This window comes from Eleginops maclovinus, chromosome 2 (assembly GCF_036324505.1).
Source record: "Eleginops maclovinus isolate JMC-PN-2008 ecotype Puerto Natales chromosome 2, JC_Emac_rtc_rv5, whole genome shotgun sequence".
Lineage (NCBI taxonomy): Eukaryota > Metazoa > Chordata > Actinopteri > Perciformes > Eleginopidae > Eleginops > Eleginops maclovinus.
Genome location: NC_086350.1, coordinates 5,339,725 through 5,361,684, shown reverse-complemented (window position 1 = coordinate 5,361,684; position 21,960 = coordinate 5,339,725). Strand labels below are relative to the sequence as shown.

The 21,960-nt window shown below is 40.1% G+C and overlaps 1 protein-coding gene across 4 annotated transcripts in view; it reads left to right on the top strand.

Moving 5' to 3' along the window:
• Positions 1 to 21,960, top strand: part of LOC134882861 (unconventional myosin-IXAa-like) — a 127,684-nt gene that overhangs the window by 68,782 nt on the left and 36,942 nt on the right. For 3 of the 4 annotated variants that reach the window (XM_063910874.1, XM_063910865.1, XM_063910858.1), the window contains exons 6-9: positions 1,764 to 1,817; positions 7,481 to 7,581; positions 8,452 to 8,578; positions 14,492 to 14,581. In XM_063910874.1, coding sequence (XP_063766944.1) covers positions 1,764 to 1,817; positions 7,481 to 7,581; positions 8,452 to 8,578; positions 14,492 to 14,581 — 372 coding nt within the window. The remainder of the gene's footprint in view (positions 1 to 1,763; positions 1,818 to 7,480; positions 7,582 to 8,451; positions 8,579 to 14,491; positions 14,582 to 21,960) is intronic. The other variant, XM_063910883.1, reaches the window with a different exon arrangement.

Sequence of the window (21,960 nt, the reverse complement as noted above, 5' to 3'; positions counted from 1 at the left end):
CTGGATCGCTCCTCTGAAGTGTTGATCTCATGAAATGTCAACCCTGTATCTTTGTGTGTGTGTGTGTGTGTGTGTGTGTGTGTGTGTGTGTGTGTGTGTGTGTGTGTCATCAAAATACGTGTGTTGACGTGCCAGAAGCCCATATGTGTGCATCTTTTACGGTACATCTGTGTGTGTTGGCAGCAGATGTGTAAGACTTAATTTCCCTCGTCCTATATCGGTACACTTGGGATGCAACAGAAAATCTCCTTTGTTCTTCTCTTTTGGCTTCCCCAAAAAGTCACAGTTTTTTTTTGTTTTTTTTTACCCCTCCGTTAATCCCCCACGACAACAAACTCCGCCCCCCCCCCACCACCACCCTCCTCATCCTCATCCTCCTGTTACTACGCAGCTCTGTTTCCATGGCAACCACACATACTCAGGAGTTAATCTGGCGCTGACTCGCTCTCGTGCGCAGAGGGCGCCGGCGGTCGCGCGTGTGTGAGTGCACACGCAGCAGGCCTGGTGTTTGTTAGGGACACACAAACATGCAGGCACACGCGCGTACACACACACACACACACACACACACACACACACACACACACACACACACACACACACACACACACACACACACACTCCTGAAACACATGGTGTCACAGGAGCAAAATGATTATCCATATTTTTCTCTTCTCTTCTCTGTTTGTTCATCTGTGTCCGTCTTCCTGTCATACTCTCAGCAGTACGTTTCCCTATCTTCTGTAATCCTTAAGTAACCAACAGTATTTATAATAATAATAATATACATTTCAATATAAAAGATTAGCTGAACAGAGCTTAGTTTGAGTTACAGCTCATTGTTTAGCTCTCAGCTCTCTTAACAATAATAATGTCCATTTAGCGGCTGCAGCAGGTGACTGAATTACCTCTTAAACCCACTTCACACTTCCTCAAAAACAGCAAACACCAGACACAAAGTTTGCTAAAGAGTGCCATAACAAATATAATATGACATTAGAAATACATTAATAGTAAACAGTTCGTCCGATATAATGTAAATAGCCAAAAACTGGGGCTGTATTACATCGATGCCTTGTGGTGAATAGGTAATGTTATATCCAGCGTTACAATGGCTCTCTTTGGACCAACAAAAAGTAGTTTAAAGAGAGGGATTCACTCGGCGTCCGACAATAAATAATATATATAATGGTTTGACTATTAGGATTTGGACGTTAATCAGTACCTGTACTTTCCTTTAGGTACTAAATGTTACTTATTTTATTGTCTGCGTGTCAGAGGGACAGCTATCATGCTTTATTTGACAGCTACAATTACTGGACACTACACAATAAAGTAAAAAATAGCTCTTAACTCAACTAGCTAATACAGTAAAATGCTAATTCCAGATTAATGCGTAAGTAGTAATTAAAACTTCCATACTTTTACTCAAGCAAGATTTAGATTTAGCAGATTTTGAAATATTTCTAAATGAACATTGCTCCGTTTCTGGCAGTAACTCACCTGTCACCTGTAACTCACCTGTGTAAATAATGAAAGAAAGTCAGTGAAATAATTGAAGCAGTTTTCAGAAATATAACCCAATTCAAACCTCTGGATTAATTGACTGTAGCTCTGGCTGTGTGTGTTTCCATGTGTGTGAGGATTTGTACTTTTTTCCTCACACATTAACAGCATGTGTCACCTCTCTCAGTGTGCATATTGTTGTTGTTGTTGTTGAGTGTAATCCCTGCCTTCTTTAACCCGCTCTGCCTTGCTTCCAGATGACAAAGAAATCGCACAAACTCCACTGGGACAATTACTATGAGAGCGATCTGGTCAGTATCGTGTGGATGACGACTCGTCTGTGTGTGTCGTTGGGTGTGTCGTTGGGTGTGTCGTTGTGCTCGGGGTTTTTGGTGCCAGTCTTGTTCTCGTTCTCTCACCGCTGTGCACACATATACACACACACACACACACACACACACACACACACACACACACACACACACACACACACACACACACACACACACACACACACGCACGCCTGCTTTGGACCAAAGGCAAAGAGGCAACCTGAAGTGACCTCAGCTGGTCACACTCAGAAAACAAAACGTTTAAAGGGATCCCTTCAATGTAAAGACTTAAAAACTGTAATTGTCTTAAGATATTTATGTGGTTTGTATACATTTAATTTGAGGTGTTAGTAAAACTTGACACTTCTAATCGTGATTTGAGTTTAATTTCCTTATTTTGAAATTGAAATCGGAGACATATCGGAGGTTTTCTGTCAAAAACACATCTCCTTTTAAGATTAGGTGAAATTGAGCTCTTTAATTTGTTATTTCATTTGAAACAAAGCTACCACTACTTTATATTCAATATGGGAATAAGCTCAATAAAACTCAAACATAAAGCAATCCCTTTAAACTATCATTTGGTTTTGGATGCTTTGCTGTCGGGACATTAGAGATACACCTGGGATCTGCTGTCTTTAAAGGGAAAGTTCAGGATTACACCTTAAACATTTGTATTAATTATCTTAAATATACCGAAAAGGAAGGAATAATCATAGGGTTATTATAACAAAAACACACCTTAGCATAATGTTGAATTCAAGAGCTAAAAAACATGAAAAATCTGTGAGCCTGAAATATAATTCAGATTTGATTTGGACTAAGGTAGGTTAAGAAGACTTCAGATGAATGGCATATGTCTTCACGTACAGACGCAATGGGTTGAGGAGGAATTTCTTTCAATCACTTTTAGTTTTTAGGATATCATTTTTGGTATTTGTAGTATAAGGCATGTATAAGTCAGTAGAAATCAATACTAAAAGTAATTTCCCAATAGATAATTGAGAAAATCCAATAGTTTAAAGACATAAACAACAGTAAAAGCTAACAAATGTCTTCTGTCTTACTTGCCAAACGTTAGGTTTGCATACGCAGTAACTTAATATAGCTATTATTCGGGCGAATGAAAGTGAGCAGTGATGCTTGGATCAATAAGATAAAATTACAGATGCCGGGTTTCGCTCGTGTGTCGATATGTAACTAGAGTCCAGCTAGGGGATTGTGGATCCTGCTCCTGCACGATGCACTATTTAAAGAGTTCCTGACCATAAATGGTGTCAAAAAGGTTCTAAAATATGTAGAGAGGAAGGTCATTTTACATCTGAACAGTAACTTTGACTATCAACCCTTTCTGTAATGTAGGTATAATCAACCAGGAGTGAAATGTCTACTTATAATTAGTATAAGTTATAAATACTACTTGCTATTTCCTAAAAGATAAATTCCTTACATGCAGTTTATTTAAATAGGGATCGATCACATCCTGAAACTTCCCTTTAAGTGTGTGGGTCCAGCGTGTGTGTGTGTGTGTCCGTGTGTGTGTGTGTGTGTGTGTGTTGGTCCAGCGTGTGTGTGTGTGTGTGTGTGTGTGTGTGTGTGTGTGTGTGTTTGCCGTTCTTTGAGCCACTGTCTCCACCTGAGTAATGTTTGGTCAGTGGGATATGTTGTGTGTGGTTCAGGGATTCAGTCTCTCCTAATAGGAGATTATGCTACTTTGACTTTGCCGGCGAGCAAACACTAGAAATGAGAGTCGGTCAGAATAAATACGACTCATCTGTTGGTCTCCCTCTTGATTTTTGGCTTGTTCTCCCCCACTTCCTTTGAACTTTTTATCCAGGAGAGGTTTTCTGAGGAGATGTAGATCCTGTTTCACGTTCATCAAGTTAAAGGAGTATTGCACTTTTTAAATATCTGTTCTCCCCACGATTGTATTCTTTATGGGGTTCTGAAATGCTGTCGTCCTTTGAATACCCAGTGGATGCAATGATCCAAATGTCAAAACAACATAATCTGTCTTTGTACATTTCCTAAATCCCAAAAAACACTTCATTGCTCAAATTAAAATAGCATTTATTGACACATTTAAGCTTTTTTCTCACATAGTAAAAATGCAAACCAAGCTTGTGCTGCTGAGGATTTTAGAGAGGTCTTTGATTTTGATTTAGTTCTTCTTTTCACTGTCAAATGTCAAACTGTTTCAACTTTTGTGAACGAAGCAGCAGCTTCCGTTTTCTAAAAAGGAGAAAGCTACAACTCTCCAAGTGTTTCAGAGCCAGCCTATAGGAAAGAATACTTGATAGTCAAAATAAAACTATCCTTTTAAAAAAATACTTCAGCATTATAAAAACAAACAGTGAAAATAAAGGATCGACATGATTGATGCTAAAGTCAGGATGTGTTTTAGCCTAGCTTAGCATAGAAATTGCTTACGTGGCTGTTTCTAATGTAAAAAACTACACACACTTACAACTCTTAAGATGCTATTTTCACATACTGTATTTAGTTTGTGTACATAACACACAAATGTAAGAAGGACCATTTCTGCTTTTTGATGGAGTTGCACGATAACCTTAAACCCAGACTACAGCCTACTGCCATAAAGTGAAGTGAGTCGATAAATAGACCCTGTAACAACGTATTAATGAAACGCATTAAAACATTATGCAATCAAGTCAGCTTTAGCGAATCAGGCTAGCTGCTTCAGAAAGTCTTAGCTTTTTTTAAACCACGCCCTGATCCCATAGACTTGTTTCTTTTCATGTTTTTGAATCGTTATCCTCTTTTGTATTCTTCAAAACTTTTGTCTTATTTGGCCTTTTTTTGTTTTATTTTAAGCTGTTTTGAATTGCTTTGTTATTACTAGGGGCCACAACATAGAAATATATTTACTTTGCCTTCACAACCTTTTCTCCCTCTCACTTCTCTCACTCTTGCAAAGGCAGCCTATAAAGCTCCTTTGCGTAATTGAACTGCTCCTTTAACTTCCCTGACGCTTGTTCCCTCGGCTCTTTGCTCTCATATTTTTTCCTTACCCAACCATCCCGCATCGCTGTTTGCTGACACACTGTCTCCCTCATGGGTCGGTCAATGACCACATCAGTCTGTGACCCCCGCTTCAATGCAATGATGTCACCGTCTTGACAAACCCATAAACACACACACACACACACACACACACACACACACACACACACACACACACACACACACACACACACACACACACACACACACACACACACACACTCACACACACTCACACACAGCAGCACTTGACAGCTGTCTGAGCATCTGACTAGCCCTTCGGGTCTTTTTAACCCTTGACCTCTTCCATTGGCAAATGTAGGGGGGTGGGTGGACTCGCTGCAGTAAATAGAGACACCCAGTGCTCTAGACAAGTGTGTATACAGACTCCAGATGCAATGTCTGGAGCTGAAAACTGAAAATAAACCAATGTGAATTCATGAAAAATGGACTAAAGATCCCAAAGACCAAACATGTTCTGGATGTTTGTGTTTGATGTGTGCAGTCGGGTGTTTGGTTTCGGGCCGCTGTGGCTTTGTTTTTTTAAAACATTTTAATGCATTTTGTGCTTGTTTTGGTGTCTATGGTTTATGGTCGTGTGGAATGTGTAGTGACGGGATGGCATGCTGCTTTTGGCACAGAATCAACAGGGTACCTTGTTGACATAAATCATGATTAAGTCATGGTAAGTAAGCCTCGGCCGGACGGCACATAACTTTTAACTGGATCCACGAGCGATCTGTTAAAAGGCTGCATGTGCTGCGTCAGCTGGGCTCTCGACTTGACTCAATTTGGTGTAAGCCTGCACCAGAAGTGTTGCAACTGGCATACATTCACAATTTTGTGAGTGAGAAGAGCTTCTTTGTTTAAAATCCGTATGAAGAAGAGCAGATTGTTTCCTAATCATCCTTTTACTGCACTCAAGAAGCACCTCGTGTTGCTTTTCAACCACAGTATTCCCTCTCAACAGGCCATAATTGATCTCTTTATTTTCTTAACTATCTTAAAAGTATCACATTGTGCTGCTTGGCACTGAGGTCTTACATACCCAGCAATTTGAAAACTGCCTTTGCACGGGTCTCACCGTGGCTGGAGAAGGCTCAAAACCCTTTTGTTGCAACTGGAGAAGCTCGCAGGAGAAATACGGCGATTATTGGCTCCACACTTCCTGAGTAGCTCTGAGCCAGAAGGAAACAATAGAGAGGCAGAGGAGCGATGAATGTTAAAGCGTAGAAGAAGAGGAGAGTGTGGATTATGGGTTCCTGTGTCTCTCTCGCTGGCCGATCGCTGTGGTATGTGCTAATTACAGCCTGACAGAGACATGCTGACCGACCGGAGGGCCTGAGGAGACACACGCACACAGTCACTGTACACACACACATCTACAGTATATACCTCACTCTTCCACTACGAAACTATCACTGTAAGATATGTGTCAACCGGTTACACAGAAATGCATTCATGTGTTCACTAAGCGGGGTTTCCCCAGAACTGTTTAACAGAAGTGGCCATCACGTTGTTAGGTCCCCTCTAGAGAATTGAGTTTCTACGTGGTTATCCATTAAAGATGTGTCCGTCTGATGAGTAAGATGGGATTTGGGTCACAGGACTTTAAGGCATTACAAATTTGAAGACTTGAGACTCAAATACAGGACTTGAACCTTAAATTGGACTTAAACACGGTTGACTCGGGACTTAATTTGAACTTTCACCATGTGCCTTGAAATTACTCCAACGATTAAAAAGGATCCTTTGACTTATAAAGTATTCAAAGACGTCAAAATCAACTCTTTATCTTTCTCTTCTTTAAATACTTTAGACTTCAGCAAATCAGAAAAGGACATTATCACATGAAGACCCAACTTCATAATAATGATGTTGATAATAATGGGTTTCTAAATCATAAGCAATGAATCTGAATAATAGATTGAGGAAACTTTTAAGACCAAAAATATCAATTTTCCAAACCGACTCTACAAGTTTTACTTTGAATGATTATATGATATTTATATTTTATAACTTGTTTTATTTTATGGTGGATTAACTTCATGTAATAGCTGAGGCCGACTTTGAAGCATTTGATGTATAGGGGGAAACCCTGCTTAGTCACACACACACACACACACACACACACACACACACACACACACACACACACACACACACACACACACACACACACACACACACACACACACACACACACACACACACACACACACACACACACACACACACACACACTCCTATGTATATTCTGCAGGACAGTAGATACCCTCATTTAGCTCCGAAACATCCGTCCATTAGTTTCACAAAGCTCCAAGTCATCTTTATTTGCAGAGGAGTAGTTTGGATTGTTATCATGCAGGTTTAAGCCCGAAGTGTATATGTTGAAACTTCATAAAAAGAATCCATTATGATGCTGATGTCTCTCTCTCTTCCCTGTCTCTCTCTCTCTCTCTCTCTGTGTGTGTGTTTGTGTGTGTGTGTGTGTGTGTGTGTGTGTGTGTGTGTGTGTGTGTGTGTGTGTGTGTGTGTGTGTGTGTGTGTGTGTGTGTGTGTGTGTGTGTGTGTGTGTGTGTGTGTGTGTGTGTGTGTGTGTTTCCACCTGACACCAGCAGGACTGCTTCACAGTGGAAGGAGAGGATCTGAAGCACGACTTTGAGCGTCTGCAGCTCGCCATGGAGATGGTCGGCTTCCTACCCACCACACGCAAACAGTAAGAGGAGCTGTTCGGCTGCTATTTATATAAATGATTGATCGGTTTTATGGATAATCAGTCACAGAATCAAAGGTACCCAAAAAGGGGAAAGTAAGGCACTTTTATTCCAACATGGTTAGAGGAACTTGGACAACAAATTCCAGCCTGAAATCTGAAAATATGTAACAACAATTAAAGAGAATTACAGAATGACTTCCACAATTAAAGAAAACAACGACAGCTAGAATAAAACAATCATTGCATTTCCCCATAAATGATCATAAAAACTCATCCCTGTCGGTGAAATTAAGCGGTGTAAGTAGACTAAAATGTATTTGTTTGGGGTAGAATATTATGAAGCACACAGATCTATGTGTTAGTACCCCTCCTCTCTTTCTCTGATGTTCGTTCAGGTACTCGTCAATACTTTTGTATTTGAAAAACAAACAAGTGGTATTGATCTTCTCATCTTAGTCAAAGTACGCAAACAAATAGGAGTACTTTATCTCCCAAAATGTAAACTATTCCTTAATAAGAGACGAATAAAGTCATTAAAGTAATTTAAATGTAATATTTAAAAAGGTTGTTGGTTAGGAACTTTTGTACAGTCATGTTCTTCAAAATGCTCGGCTTGAAACCGAATTTATGAGTAAAACTGACATCCAGTTTATGTCCTATCCACTCTTAAAACTGTTAAGGATAGATATTTAGTCAGATAAGTAGTTTCAGGTTTATAAAGAGACATCTAGTAGTGGAAATGTCACAGGATGTAACCCTACGAGGTGTCCTGGTAAAGAACCCTGAGCAAGTGCAGTAAAACATGCTCAAAAGGACAGTAGTTTAGCTAATGTCTTCACAATAAGTGCCTTTCTTTTTCTCTGTCTGCAGGATCTTCTCCCTGCTGTCCGCAATCCTCCACCTGGGAAACATCCGCTACAAGAAGAAGACCTACAGAGACGATTCCATCGACATCTGCAACCCAGAGGGCCTGCCCATCGTCTCCGAGCTGCTCGAGGTGAGCGACATGATGCAGCGTTTTTTTAAGAATACAAGTTCATATGTTGGCCATCCATAAACCGTGAACACGTTGTATGTAATGCCATGGAATGGTTAATAATAATGCAGTTTTCATCTGGAAATCCAATGGAAAAGCCACTTGTCCTTGTCAGAAAACACAGAACATTGTGTTTCACTGACTTGACTGCAGAAATGCAACAGTCCAAATACTGTGAAGGATAATAAAAATGAAGAATTGGAGCAGGGCTTTACCGCAGAGCTTGTTTTTCTCCCTAAATACTTTCTCTGCCATTTTGTCTCCCGAAAGTTATTCTATTACACGCTTACTGGAGATACTTGAAACTCTACAGATTTCAACATCCATCCATTGGAGTCTGAATGAGTTTTCCTTTTGCTGTGTTTGTTTTTAAACCCTGTGAGGCATTGTGATTCCTGATGCCAGGATTACCTTCTGTAGGAAAGAGCTCTCCGAACACAAGTAGTGCTTGTGGTGACAGTGGAAGTAAAGAGGTGCTTCAGGTCCCAAAGAGCCGTCCAACCATCCGGTGCTTCCACAAAGTAGTGTTTGTTTTGAAGGTATTTCCAGCCCTCTTGTGTTGCCGTGCTGTTGCGTGGGCAAGCTTTCCCAGCAAGAACAACAGATCCTTGTTGACTCAAATCACCTGCATAGGCAAATCCTATTTAATGAGTGTAAAAACAGCAGTGTTTTGTAAACCACTTTTTTTCACTAAATCCTGCACATTTCTAGCTTAGATGTTAACGTCTGTTATTGATGCTTATTGTTTGGTCAGTGTCCTTGCTTGCACAATGCAATCTTTACTAATTGCATATTTAGTTTGCCCAGTGGCGGCACTTTGTCTCTGCAAATAAAGTTCAAATGAAGTTTAGCCGACATCTGGATTCAACAACAATGTTTTGGTCAAACTGTAGACGTAAAATTGCCTCGTAGACTACAATGTGTGTGCGTAGTGGGCAGTCTCACGCTGGTTAACATATTTTTATAACCTCACTTTATTGGTTCAATAATTGCATGATCAAAAAACTAAACTGTTAAAAGCATTTGTTCAGGCTTTGATCTGTGCATGATGTATATTTCATGACCTTAATCGAGAAGAAAATGCTGTAATTATCCAACACTAATCATCAGGTCTGCAGGTTCTTTAGACTCTTAATCACCCACATGATGACCGGAAATATTTCCTGGCCACGGTTCACGTGCCACACAGCGGTTAAAAAAAATGGATGATGTTGTGCTGAATGTGTCTTCATTCTGGACACTGCAAACCACACACATACACACACTCTTGCATCGGAGGACGGCTCTAACTTCCATATGCTGTTCTGATTTTTCTCGGGTTGAGGGATGGTGGCCTGTCCCTGTTACAAACTGCAACGAGGGCCGGATGTGCTTGTTGAGTCGCTGACAAAACATGTCCGAAGTGTGCCGGAGACTCCTGTCAACAGCCCGGCGGGGATGTTATGACTGAGGAGAACCGGTCTGGTTCCCCCTTTAACATCCAGGCTGGGCTCTTTGACTCTCCAGAGGTCCAGGGTTCAGTGACGCGAGCTCAGCCACATGTCGGCCACATGCTCGGGGTTAGCTTTTTAAGTCCAAGTTTATTTGGATGTCTGTTAGTTGGTGCGATGGCTATTTGTCTCTAGGGATATATAAAACCTTCTTAAAAGGGAGAAGAAGAAAGAAGGAGAGACAAAACACAGCCCAATGACATCAAACAAACAAAGAGTCACATTAAAACTGTATTTGGAGGCCGATCTGAACTTTTTAATTTGGCAACATTCCTGCAGCAACATCATGTTTCGATGGGACAAAAGAGGGGTCACCCAATGGGAAATAAGCGTGAGCAGTTGACTTAAAGGGCAGATACTTAAAACATAGGCAATGGTTTTGTTTGTTGGATGCAGCTATAGTTAAATGTTGTGTTTTCCAGAAAGAACAAGTACAAATGTTTGATGTTTATGAGGGAGGAGAAATGGATATCAAGGTCAAAGGGTTCCTTTCTTTTAACTGTGAATTGAAAAAGCAAGTGCCTTTGAATTTATCTTCTAATTTAATTAGCTTGATGCTAACAGAAAGGATGTACAGACCAGACAGGCGCCATCAAAAGTACTTAGCACTTACACTTTATTGGTGGTGCATGACTTTATTTTAAGACCCTTTGCATCAGAGAAGACGCTAAATGGCTTGTTGAGGTTTCTTAAAAGCAGTTACGCGTGGGTCATGCACCGCTGGGAAGCTAAAGTGCAAGTAGTGGTTTTTAGTGACGTCGTAATTTGAATGAGTGAACTATTTTTGAATCGGTCCGTACTTTGCTTTGATATGCAAAATGTAATTTCACTCAGGATAGGATGTGAGCTATCAGTGTGGTAGAAGTCATGTGTGGATTGATGACTGAATAGGAATGAAACTAGTCAGGACTTCCTGTTTCCTGTGGATGTGGAACTGCAGGAGGAAGTAGACGGCTGATGGACGGCTGACAGACTGGATCCTCTGAGCCGTGGCGTTGAGTGATTTGAGCTTGCCGCATTACATTCCTGTGCAAACTAGTAACCGGTCCACAGGGAGTAGCTTACTGTGAGAACAAATCACACTGAAGCCTGCATTTGTTGATGCTAAAAACAGTATCTGATAACACAGTTTATAAGCCCAAGGCCGCCTCATCAGAATCAGACATAGCAGTTACAATAAAATACCAATTAATTGAAACTCTTTCAATAAATTAAGTTTTTGATGAGCATTTTTTATGAATATTTCAGCCTTCAATGACATGTAATGTTAAAAGCGGAAAGGCTGGTGATGTCCAAGTTCACGCACAGCTGTGATTGGTGTATTAAAGAAAAGAGGCGGAGCTAAGGGTATTTGAATGTTGGTGTTTGCTTTATGAAACATAGAAAATAGACAACAGCATCTGTCAGAGATTAAGATTTGCTCTGAATCAGCAACTTTTCATGTCTCAGGGGGAAAAGTTAAAAAGGATTAAACAACAACAGAATCACTGACCCCAGACCAGTGCTTTCAAACCCCTGTGTGTTATGGTGTTAGGGATGTGATCATAGCCGGAGCTGCAAGGCTGTTACCAAGCGACTAATACATGGATATGTACCGGCTAAAGACCAATCTCCAGGCTGCAGAATAGGCTTTGCTTTTAGTGGAGGGATTACCAGGCAGTGTGAAATGAAGTCTGATTATGCCACCCCTCAAAACACACACACACACACACACACACCCACACACACACACACACACACACACAGCCTCCCCCCCCCCCGTCTGTTCATGTCAAAGCCTGAACAAAAGGAGCGAGTTGACAAAAATAGATCCATAATGGTATTAGCTATGACACTGTTGCATGAAGACGTCAGGCCATCACACAAAGACATGCTGCCACATGTGTTCACACACACACACACACACACACACACACACACACACACACACACACACACACACACACACACACACACACACACACACACACACACACAAACACACCCACATGGTCTGGGCAGCAGCTGTTTGGCCCACTCCCGTAATCCCTGTAGATGTAGGAGCTGGTGTGGTGACATCTGCTTCTCTCACTGTGGCCCCTGTCATCAATGGTTCGTCTGGGGCCAAGTTTAGAGGCAGTGTGAACTCGCCACATAGTGTCGTACTGTACGAATGTGCGAGAGGGGGCAGAGAGCGGTGTTCACGTGCTAATCTTGGCCAGCTGCGTCGGTTATAATCAGCACAGTTATTGTGAGCAGCAGCTTAGTAGATCGTTAGGGATGAGTGATGTGGATAAAGTCTTCTGTCATCAGGGTAATGTCTGCTGTGTGACACTTTTTCCTGGAAAGTCAATAGAGAGAGGCGACTTACATAGAAATAAACAAATGTCTGTGTTTAAATAGCTTCTACATTGATGAAAGTATTTGCACATGTCCAGCATAGTGTACCACATATGTTAAATGAATAATAATCTTGTTTAAACAGTTAGTGTAATGACATCTTGTCTAATGGTCTGCAGTATACACTCATTGTCCAGTGTTATAATGTACGTAATGCATATCTTTGATATTCATCACATTTCGCATAGTTCTTGCTTATGATTATTTTGTATTATAATTTTAAGTATATTTTTGTTGTTTGGTTATATATTTTATAGTATTACTTTTATTTTTAATTTAATTTTAGGTTGATATTCTTTTTAATTTATTTTATTTGATATGTTACTTATTTTCAAAGTTCAATTTATTACTAAAATGACATAATTTTTTGGAGAGAAACCCTGCATTACATACATCTCTCAACGTCCCCCATTTAACAAACTAAGGAAAGATTGAAAAAACAAGATACAGTAGCACACCGGGAAACCCCCAGTTTTATAGCCCGTCACCATTAAGCTCTTTTGTATTGCTCTCAGAACAGATTCAATTCGGGGAAGTAGAAACAAGCCGTAATTGGACTGAACTCACATAGCGCTTTTCAACCCACTTCCAGGGTTTTGTTCCAAAAAACATAAATGCTATCTATGTGTGTTTATGATATTAACTTATGTTTGAGCTCTGTTTTATATTCCCCTGTAACTCCTGGGGGTCTGCCAGTACATTTTCCAATACCTTCAGCTTGTAGTCACTTTCTTTGTTGGCGTGCATTGGGATTAAAGAGCTCTTTTGCTCAAAAAACGTCCTGTTGCATCTTTAAACAACTCGCCTGAGAAACACGAGAGACCTTTTCACATACATGTAGACTTGTAATCAAATTTTAATACCGAAATATTAAAATGTAGCTGCTTTATGTTAGGATAGCATGCACTGGTGTCATGATTACCTACCACATTTACCCTCTAATTTGTATTATGCATTTCCTTAACCATCACATCTATATGCCTTACTTCACGTTCTGTAAATGGACATTTATTTTTGGAGGCATGGTCTTAAAAAAAAAAAAATCTGTTGCATTATGGGAAATGTAGTATTCTGCATTATTGGGAGCCAGACCCATACATGGATCTAAATGATTTTAGCTCAGCTTCTGTTGTTTAAATTTTAACCATTCCTCTTTTTTTTTATCGGTCTCTTGTGAGTCCTCTAGCTTTTATGAAAGAGCAATATTACATTTCTGGACAACCCATTTAATAAAAACTTTGCCTTTGGACATTATTGGACCCGGACATTGCTGCATGTTTTTGTTCTTACTGTTCCCATGACTTCATCGCTTTCAACCATCAAAGAAGGTTTATCACAGAAATAATTCTCACAGCTCTCCGCAGAGAAAGGACTTTTGGTATGATCAGTAGCCACGTCTAATGCTAACAAGGTTTGTTTTACTACTGATGCTGTGTGCAATCCTTTGACTTGAATAGGTCACAACTTAAACAACCAATCTCTCCGGCAACATGTACGATCTCTGAATCACTTCTCCCACCGGACAAAAAAAAAACCATCTGGCTTTTGTCTTTAATGGAAATGGTTTCAATTTGAATTTATTCCTGGGACAAATTATACTGCAGCAGTCTTTTATGTATTTTAAATATTACTATGATGTATTTAAGTCAATATATTCTGGACCAATAACATCATTCATATACCAAACATAAAAAAATGGCTCTCCACTGGAAAACGTACTTTAGTTCAACTCAACACAAACAACTTCAAACACTTCCAACAAACACTAACTGGGTTGTAGGTTTTATAAACAGACTAAATAAGAAGAACAATTCCACTGTTTACTTTCCCTTCTAAATGTTACACATACTCGTCTGATGCCAATGGGAAGGGGAATTGATCACATGTTTTTCCGCAGGTTCTTATGTGAAATAGAAAAGGCCAGCAAAAAAGAGCCAATGTTGGTTGATAATGGTATTAGAGACACCAAACACTGACCTTGACCTTGTCTTTTTTCCCTCATCAGGTCAAAGAGGAGATGCTGCTGGAAGCTCTGACCACCAGGAAGACGGTGACAGTCGGAGAGAGGCTCATCGTTCCCTACAAACTCGCTGAGGTAAAAAATGTTATCCATCACAGCATATACATACAACATGTGACATCTAACAACTTCAGTCTCAACTACAGAGACTTTATCTGGCCTTCATCTGTCATAAAACTGATTACCTATTACTGGTAAAACCCTTTAATGTGCAAATACGCTTTTTTGGAAACTTTGCTAAACATTGAGGGTTATTTTCAACACATATAACCACTTACAGTCGAAATGGGCGTGAAATCCAGTCAATCTCAAGAAAGCATTAGTAGTGCGTCAGCTGGAGAGGAGATTCTGTGTTTGTGTGTGCATGCTGGGGAGTTTGTTGTGGTACTTCCCCAGCCCCCCCCCCCCACTTCTCTATGTAAGGCTCTATTGATAGAGGTTTTTTCCTCTGCAACTTCCTGTTTCCTGTCGAGGCAAGGAACAGGGCAACCTCGTTCATACAGAATCTGAACCTCCATCGGGCTTCAGATGACTGATGAAGATCCCCGTAATTTAATCTGTGATCACTTGATAAATCTGTTTTTAATGTGAGGTTAAACTCTGGTAGAGCTTGGGTTTGGATAGACTCCTGTCCTTTATATAGACCATGTACTTTTATAGGCTTTAGTATTGGTTTCAGTTTATTTATTGTCACTCCATAAGGTCTAAATGCACCGTAACAAAGGTCTCAAAATCACAGAGTGTGTCATTGTTTGTTTTTAAATGATTATTCAGTATTTATTTGTCTATCTTTCTGTCCCCAGAGCTTTTGATGGTAAATCTTAGAAGTGAAATCGTTTTTTCTCTGAGGAAGGAAATGCTACTCATAGTTACGCTAGTTCAATCCCCCCATCTGATCTAAGTGTTAGTTTAGCCCAACAATGGTAGCTCCCGCTCTCACCCCCCGATCCTTACAGTCATGTGGTGTGGTCTGAGGAATGTGCAACCTCCACTGGAATATACAGTATGGAGTCCAAAAGCCAGATTCTGAGTGTGTCTTTCTTTCTCCAAACACATACTTCCCCTTTTTATTGACTAGCTGTGTAACAAACACTCAGACAATGTGATCAGAAACATGATCAGAAACGTAATCCTAGACGAGGGGGCTGTAGCTACCATAAGCCATGTCCTGCAGGTTATGGTGTCAAGTCATGGAAGTTCCCTCCTGCTCTTCACAAGGTAGTGTTATCTTGAAAGGAGCAAGGGGTAAGGGGATATAGAAAGACCTGGAGAGAATGAGGCGCCGACCTTTGGATCTCTAGAAGTCCCCCATTGACCATAAAAGGAAAAGATTGAATAAACAAGATAGCATAGCATAACGGGAAATCCCCAGCTTTCTTACTTGTCACCATATAGCTGTTTTGTATCGCTCTCCCAGCAATTCTGGGATTCAAAATAAGCTGTTAATGGACTCTTAAAATGTTTTTCGACCTAAGTGCATCTTGCTTAAAATACATAAATGCTATCTTTGCCGCTCCATTCTCAAATATTCAGCATCTAGAGACTAACTTTGTCATTTCCAAGCTTAATATTTGGGAGCATGCATTGGGAATAAAGCACTCTTTTGCTTTTGCTTCTAAACAACTTGCTCTGCAACAAGAGATCCCTTTTTACATACAGTTCATGTTGTCTACTGATGACTGACAGATACAAAAAGGGTTAATTTAAAGGGGGTTGTCTGCATGTAAATGGTTTGCAAAGGCTAAAATCTCAAAGTTTCTCTCCCACACACAGTCATATCCCTATGTAACACGCGCTTCTATTGTTTAGTGCTAAAAAACATTGTACGTGATAGGCTAAGAGGCGGACATCTCCAGGCAGTTACCCAATGACAACAGAGCAAACGAGCTAACCAATCAGAGCAGATGGGCTCTGGTTTGAGACAGAGGGTGAAAAGAGGTGCTGCAGCACAGGCAGTATGAGAAAAATAAAGAGCTTTTTGAACATTAAAGCATGGAGACATGTCAAACTAGAGGTACAAAATACTAATATGAATCTCAAAATTAGCATAATAGGGCCCCTTTGAGCTGACGTTGGAAGTTAGCTTGCAATAAGGTCAGGAATACCTACACCTATCCACTCATTTGTAATAAGCATCCTCTAGCCAATAACCCTTATTTGAGCTAACAGAACTATGTGCCTCTTCCCAGGTCTTATATTACTACTACTTATACTTACATCTTTAATCCTTTAAAAACACTTAAACAGGCTTTTGAAGAAGTGAAGACCAGCCTCACTCCCTGTAACACTGAAATTGGTCATCCAAAAGATGAATTTATAACCGCCCACCAGGAGATCAGGGGAAATGAAACCTCGCTCTGATCTGACTCGGGCCGTGGGAGCGAGCTGAAGCCACCTGTTTAATCCATAACACGCCTGCTTTTATTCAGAGGAGATGTGGAGAAAAAGAACCTGGCAATTGTTGCCGCTTCTTCTCAGAAATGAATTCTTCCTACTTGGATGAGGGAGGTTGAGTAAGTGTGCTAAGCAGCTGTCCCATCCACCCACAGTTGAGATGTGGAGGCTTTGGCTCGTGACCTGCTGAACCTCGGTGGGCTGCAGAGTAGAGAGGAGCCGGTTTTTCCCCCAACCTGAGCCAATAAGATTCCTGACTTCATTGGATGGGCCGTGGTTGAGTCAGGTGGAATGCATTTATGAAACACTTTGAGTAATAATGAGAGACGAACTATTTCCCATTTCATGCAGGGAAACTGTGCTTGGCAACCTCCAAGGAAGTCATAATCTGGGGTTTGTTATATTGTTTCAGCCTTGCTCGAAGAATGGATGTGTCATCACAGTACAACACTTAAGCTTCCCCTTATTCTGTCTTCTTCTTAAATCTCGATAATTGATATTGCACATTAAAGAGACATGTTTTTTTAATCAAAAATCCCCCTCCTCTTCCTGTTTTAGGATTGCATTAATCTAATAATGCTTTCTCAGAAAAGGTAGAGAAACATGGTTTGTATTTTCAGTCATGCTCTGCAATTGAGACAATCTGGGATCGTTGCCTGGCTGTCATCCAGATTACTTACATTTTACACAATAGCCTTAGTTTTGATGATTAGCAAATGATAACATCATTTTGAGCTTGTTTTGTGGACTGTAGATTCTAAATCTTGTTAAATTCATATAAAATTCACTGTGCATTTAGACGTTGTAGAGAGAGAAATACAACTGAAACCAATTATGAAGGATATAACAATATATGGTGTTATGTTAAAGGGTATCACCTTGTTTAAAAGAAACACCTTTATTAAGTTATCATTGAGAAGAATTGTTATGGAGGAGTGATGCTGATACTTAGTTTCCGGTGGCAACCTCTACAGAATGTCCGATCAAAACAGATGGGCCTTTGTACAATCATTGATAACATTTATGGTAAGATTATGGGGAATTCCAGCTTTTATTCAGCCATGCTCGGCAATTTTTATCTTGAACTTTGTGGTAAAGCTCAAGTTCTGTCTTTAAGACCTGGAGAAGTGAGGAAAAACATCAGAGTTTGTGTAGAGCAGCAAGATCATGATCGCATGTGTGTGTGTTAAGGTGCACATGCGTGTGAACCCAGGTCTGTCAAGATAAGGCGTGATATCTGACTTTGACATATTTGATGTGACTCCAGATAGACTCAACCACTTCCTTCATCCTGTTCAAAGGCAGACATGGTGCAGTGGGGAGTGAGGTGGGAGCAACAAGACGCTCATTCATTTGCTTTCAATTCATCTTAAAAGTTTCAGAGGCGTTGCAGTTTCTACTTATAATGAGTGGAAAGGTAATCACCCATTGCTGAGGGATTGTAAAATATAATGAATGTACACTGATAGAGAAAAACAACAACTCCATAAATGTAAATTAAAAACATGTGCAGCATATTGTGGTGAAACACACACAAAAGTTCCTGCAGGGAGAAAGCTAGCCGGCCACGTGTAGCGTGAGCTCATGCTGGTGGTTCACACCTCCTGCTGTTTCGAGGAGAGAGAAATAAATGGAAAGAAAGAGAACAACAATTCCCTTTCTTCAGCAGAGCCTTATAATCATGAACACCGGCTAATACTTTGAATAAAAGCCAGGACCTTTTTACAAAAGACTTTTACATAAAGTCGTGTTAATTATTTCGACAGTGTCTTGAATGGCCCTCCAGCAAAACATTTTCTACACATTTGCTTCGTGCCATGTTCCCTCCTAGTTCCTAACGGGTCCCATTGTGGTGAATAATTAAATTACACGGCAAACACAGAGACAATTCATGCCCAGTGAGCACGTCAAATGTTCACATCTCATCCGACAATCCCCAGAGTTCCTGCTGAAGCATTTAAATAGTCATCAAATGTTGTATTATTCATAACACTCTTACATAACTTTGTGGGAGCAGGAACGTCACAAGCTAAAAATACTCCAAACAATCAATAATGCAAAAGTGAGAGGCGGCTTTTATAACGAACAGTTTTGCTTCATCACGGCTGTTGGCGGGCGGTGTTTCTAAGGTTCATCAGCGTCCTACAAAGGCCTTTTAAATATATATTTTTATTATTATATAACTGATCTAGGACATGTATTCACTGCTAATGTTCCTCTAGTGATTGTGTGCCAGTTTCTGGTCATTGTTTCGTAAAGCTTCAGACCTACTTCCTCTCACCAACTGGGTTTGTCTGAACTTGTTTACCTCAGAAACAGGGATGTGACAGTGTATGCTGCTGATAGTTTTAGTTTAAATCTTCATTTAATCAGGCAAATCAATTCAAGGAAGAAATATGCCTCTGGGATGATTGTAGAAAGGCTGCATTTCTCATGTTTATACTGACTGATATGAGATCCACTACCAAATCAAAAAAACATAGACTGTGTTTAAGCTACTGAAATCTAAAGAGCATCTATTTATATTATTAATATGTCTTTAGAGAACAAGCAGGCACAGTAAAAGTCAATTTCTCTGCTTCTGTTTCGTAAAGGAACCTAAAAATAGAGTCATATTTCTATTGTGAATCTTTTATTTCGATTTAAACTACTACCATGAGTATGAAATAGATAAATCTATGGAGGAAGATGACGTCACATTTCTGATCCTGCACTAGCAAAGCGCTGATTTGATTTCTCCTACTGGTGGAAATACTCTTCCTCCATAGAATCGCGAAAACAAATCTGCTCTGCATGCGTCTGGCATTTCAGCTTTGATAGAGATGTTATGATTAAGCAAAGTTAACAGAAAAAGTGAAGGACATTAATTAATTCCCGGACTGATGATTGAGATAAGATGTTAGAAAGGAATTTACATTCAGATGTTGTCCGGAGCGTCCTCTTGAGCTGTTTGGAAGGATGGTAATGCATTAGACAAACTTTGACTACACATTTGTTGTGAAACCAGATGCTTTTTCTGGTAAACATCTTCACATGAGTCAAACCAAACATCCTTTTGTCCTCACTAAACCACAGTTAAGTGTTTAATGAAGTAAAATTGTGAAATCCAGGGGCATTTTCTCAAGGTTTTAGAGGGTCTTTTAGGAACAGCAGTCTGTGTTTTCACCCTGGTTTTGGTTTAAATCTCTGCTAAATTATACTGTGATTTGGATTAGTCTCTTCAAATTGGGATCTGTGTTTTAATGCAGTTGTTTCGGGGCCCCTGCCATGAAAATGTTTGACCTAGTTAAGCAGACTCTTGTCTTGTTCCTCTCACCATTCAATCATAACACGTTTTGCTGCCAAACACCCGGCACTGGTGTCCAAGTCTCCATTTAATTCTGCTTATGTTAGCTTAGCATGCCTTTCATCATGCCTAAAGAGAAAGCATAGTTGCTCTTTGGCTTGTAGAGGCGTAATAATGGCTCCTTTTGGCAGTGTTGTTTTAATGGATCAAAAAGGGCGATCCATAAAAAGAGTTGTCCAAATACTGATCTGAAGGTCTGGAGGCACTTAAAGCTTTGGCTCCTGAATGAAAACACCTAAAATATTACAACACTTCGCTCAGCAAGGCTCCCGAACATATGAACAGTAACTCAGAGTCATGAGCAGCGCGGGAGCTTTAACACAGCCCGTGTTTACCCTTTAAATAAAATGTGGCTGATGTCATTAACCCTTTGACAATTTATTAATAACAACAGCCTGGCATTTCCCCAACTCTAAATCACAGATGAATGGTTGTTTTCAGACTGTTAGCATTGATGGTACATGAGCTAAAAGGCAGGCTACTTTTGTCCCGTGAGAGGGATGAATGCTAGCTGATGTTGGCAGCCTGGTGCTACTCTAGTGTTGTTAATAATGTATCCTAATACACATATTGATGATTTATGGTTTCTTTATTCACTGGTATTTTGATACGAAGGTGAGAGGAGAACATTGATAGCGTTTTCATGTGTATAAAATAATGCTAAGTATGATGAACCATCTGGCAATTAGCTTAGCTTAGCCTAGCATAGAGACTGGAAGCAGGGGAACAAAGCTAGCCTGGCTACAACATAACAAGCACTCCATAAAACCACCAAAAACGTGTCTCTTTCCCATGTATGTGCTAAATGAATAGTAATTGAATGGAACAAAACAGTTAACAACTTTATTCAGAACTAGGTCAGCTGTTTTCCCCTCAGCCAGTTTTTATTGGAATCTAAGCTAATAGCCTCCTGGCAATAGTTAGAAATGTACCATACAGAAATGAGATTTGTATTGATATCTTTTATTAACCTAATTCTGGTAAAGGAGTAAATTAGGAGTAACAATGTGATTCAACAGCAAATGTAAAAGATTTTTTTAAAAATCCTTATAAATGACCTAAACACTTGTTAGGAAATCATTATCAGTCATCAACTAATTATTCGTGTAAGTAACAATGTGAAAACAGTGGCCATGTCAAATTAACGACAGTCCTATTTTTGATTCAAAACACTTTCCATTCCACTTTCCATTTTTTCACCACAGTATTTCTGAGCTGCTCTGCTTTTCCTTGTGGTTTCTTTCTTTCTGTTCCCTCAGTGAGTCCCATCAGATGACTCAGCCTCTCCTTGTGAGAGCAGTTCATTAGACCTCTTCTCTGCACATTTCACACATTTAACATGACACTGATCCAGTTCCAGAGAGGAGAAAGGGAACCATTATTGTTGTGTTTGAGGAGAAGCTCTGACCTAAGTTGGCAGGTGTTTGTGTTTGATGTAGTGAAGTCGGCAGGTTCCTGTCGTCCAACGGCCACCCTGCAGAGTGACTTTGCAAAACGGCAGCGCACAGCACAGATAGACAACGGAAAAAGTCAATAAACAAAACACAGAAACATTTAATTGGTTGCTGCACTTGTGGGCAACCATAGCAACACTGGAACACTGAAAAAAGGGTTGAGCAGCAGCTGAGCGTTACTGCACCTCAGTTTGGGTGAGGATAGAAAACAGTATTGGCTCCTGTTCCAGATTTAGAAATCCATATGATTTGGATCATGA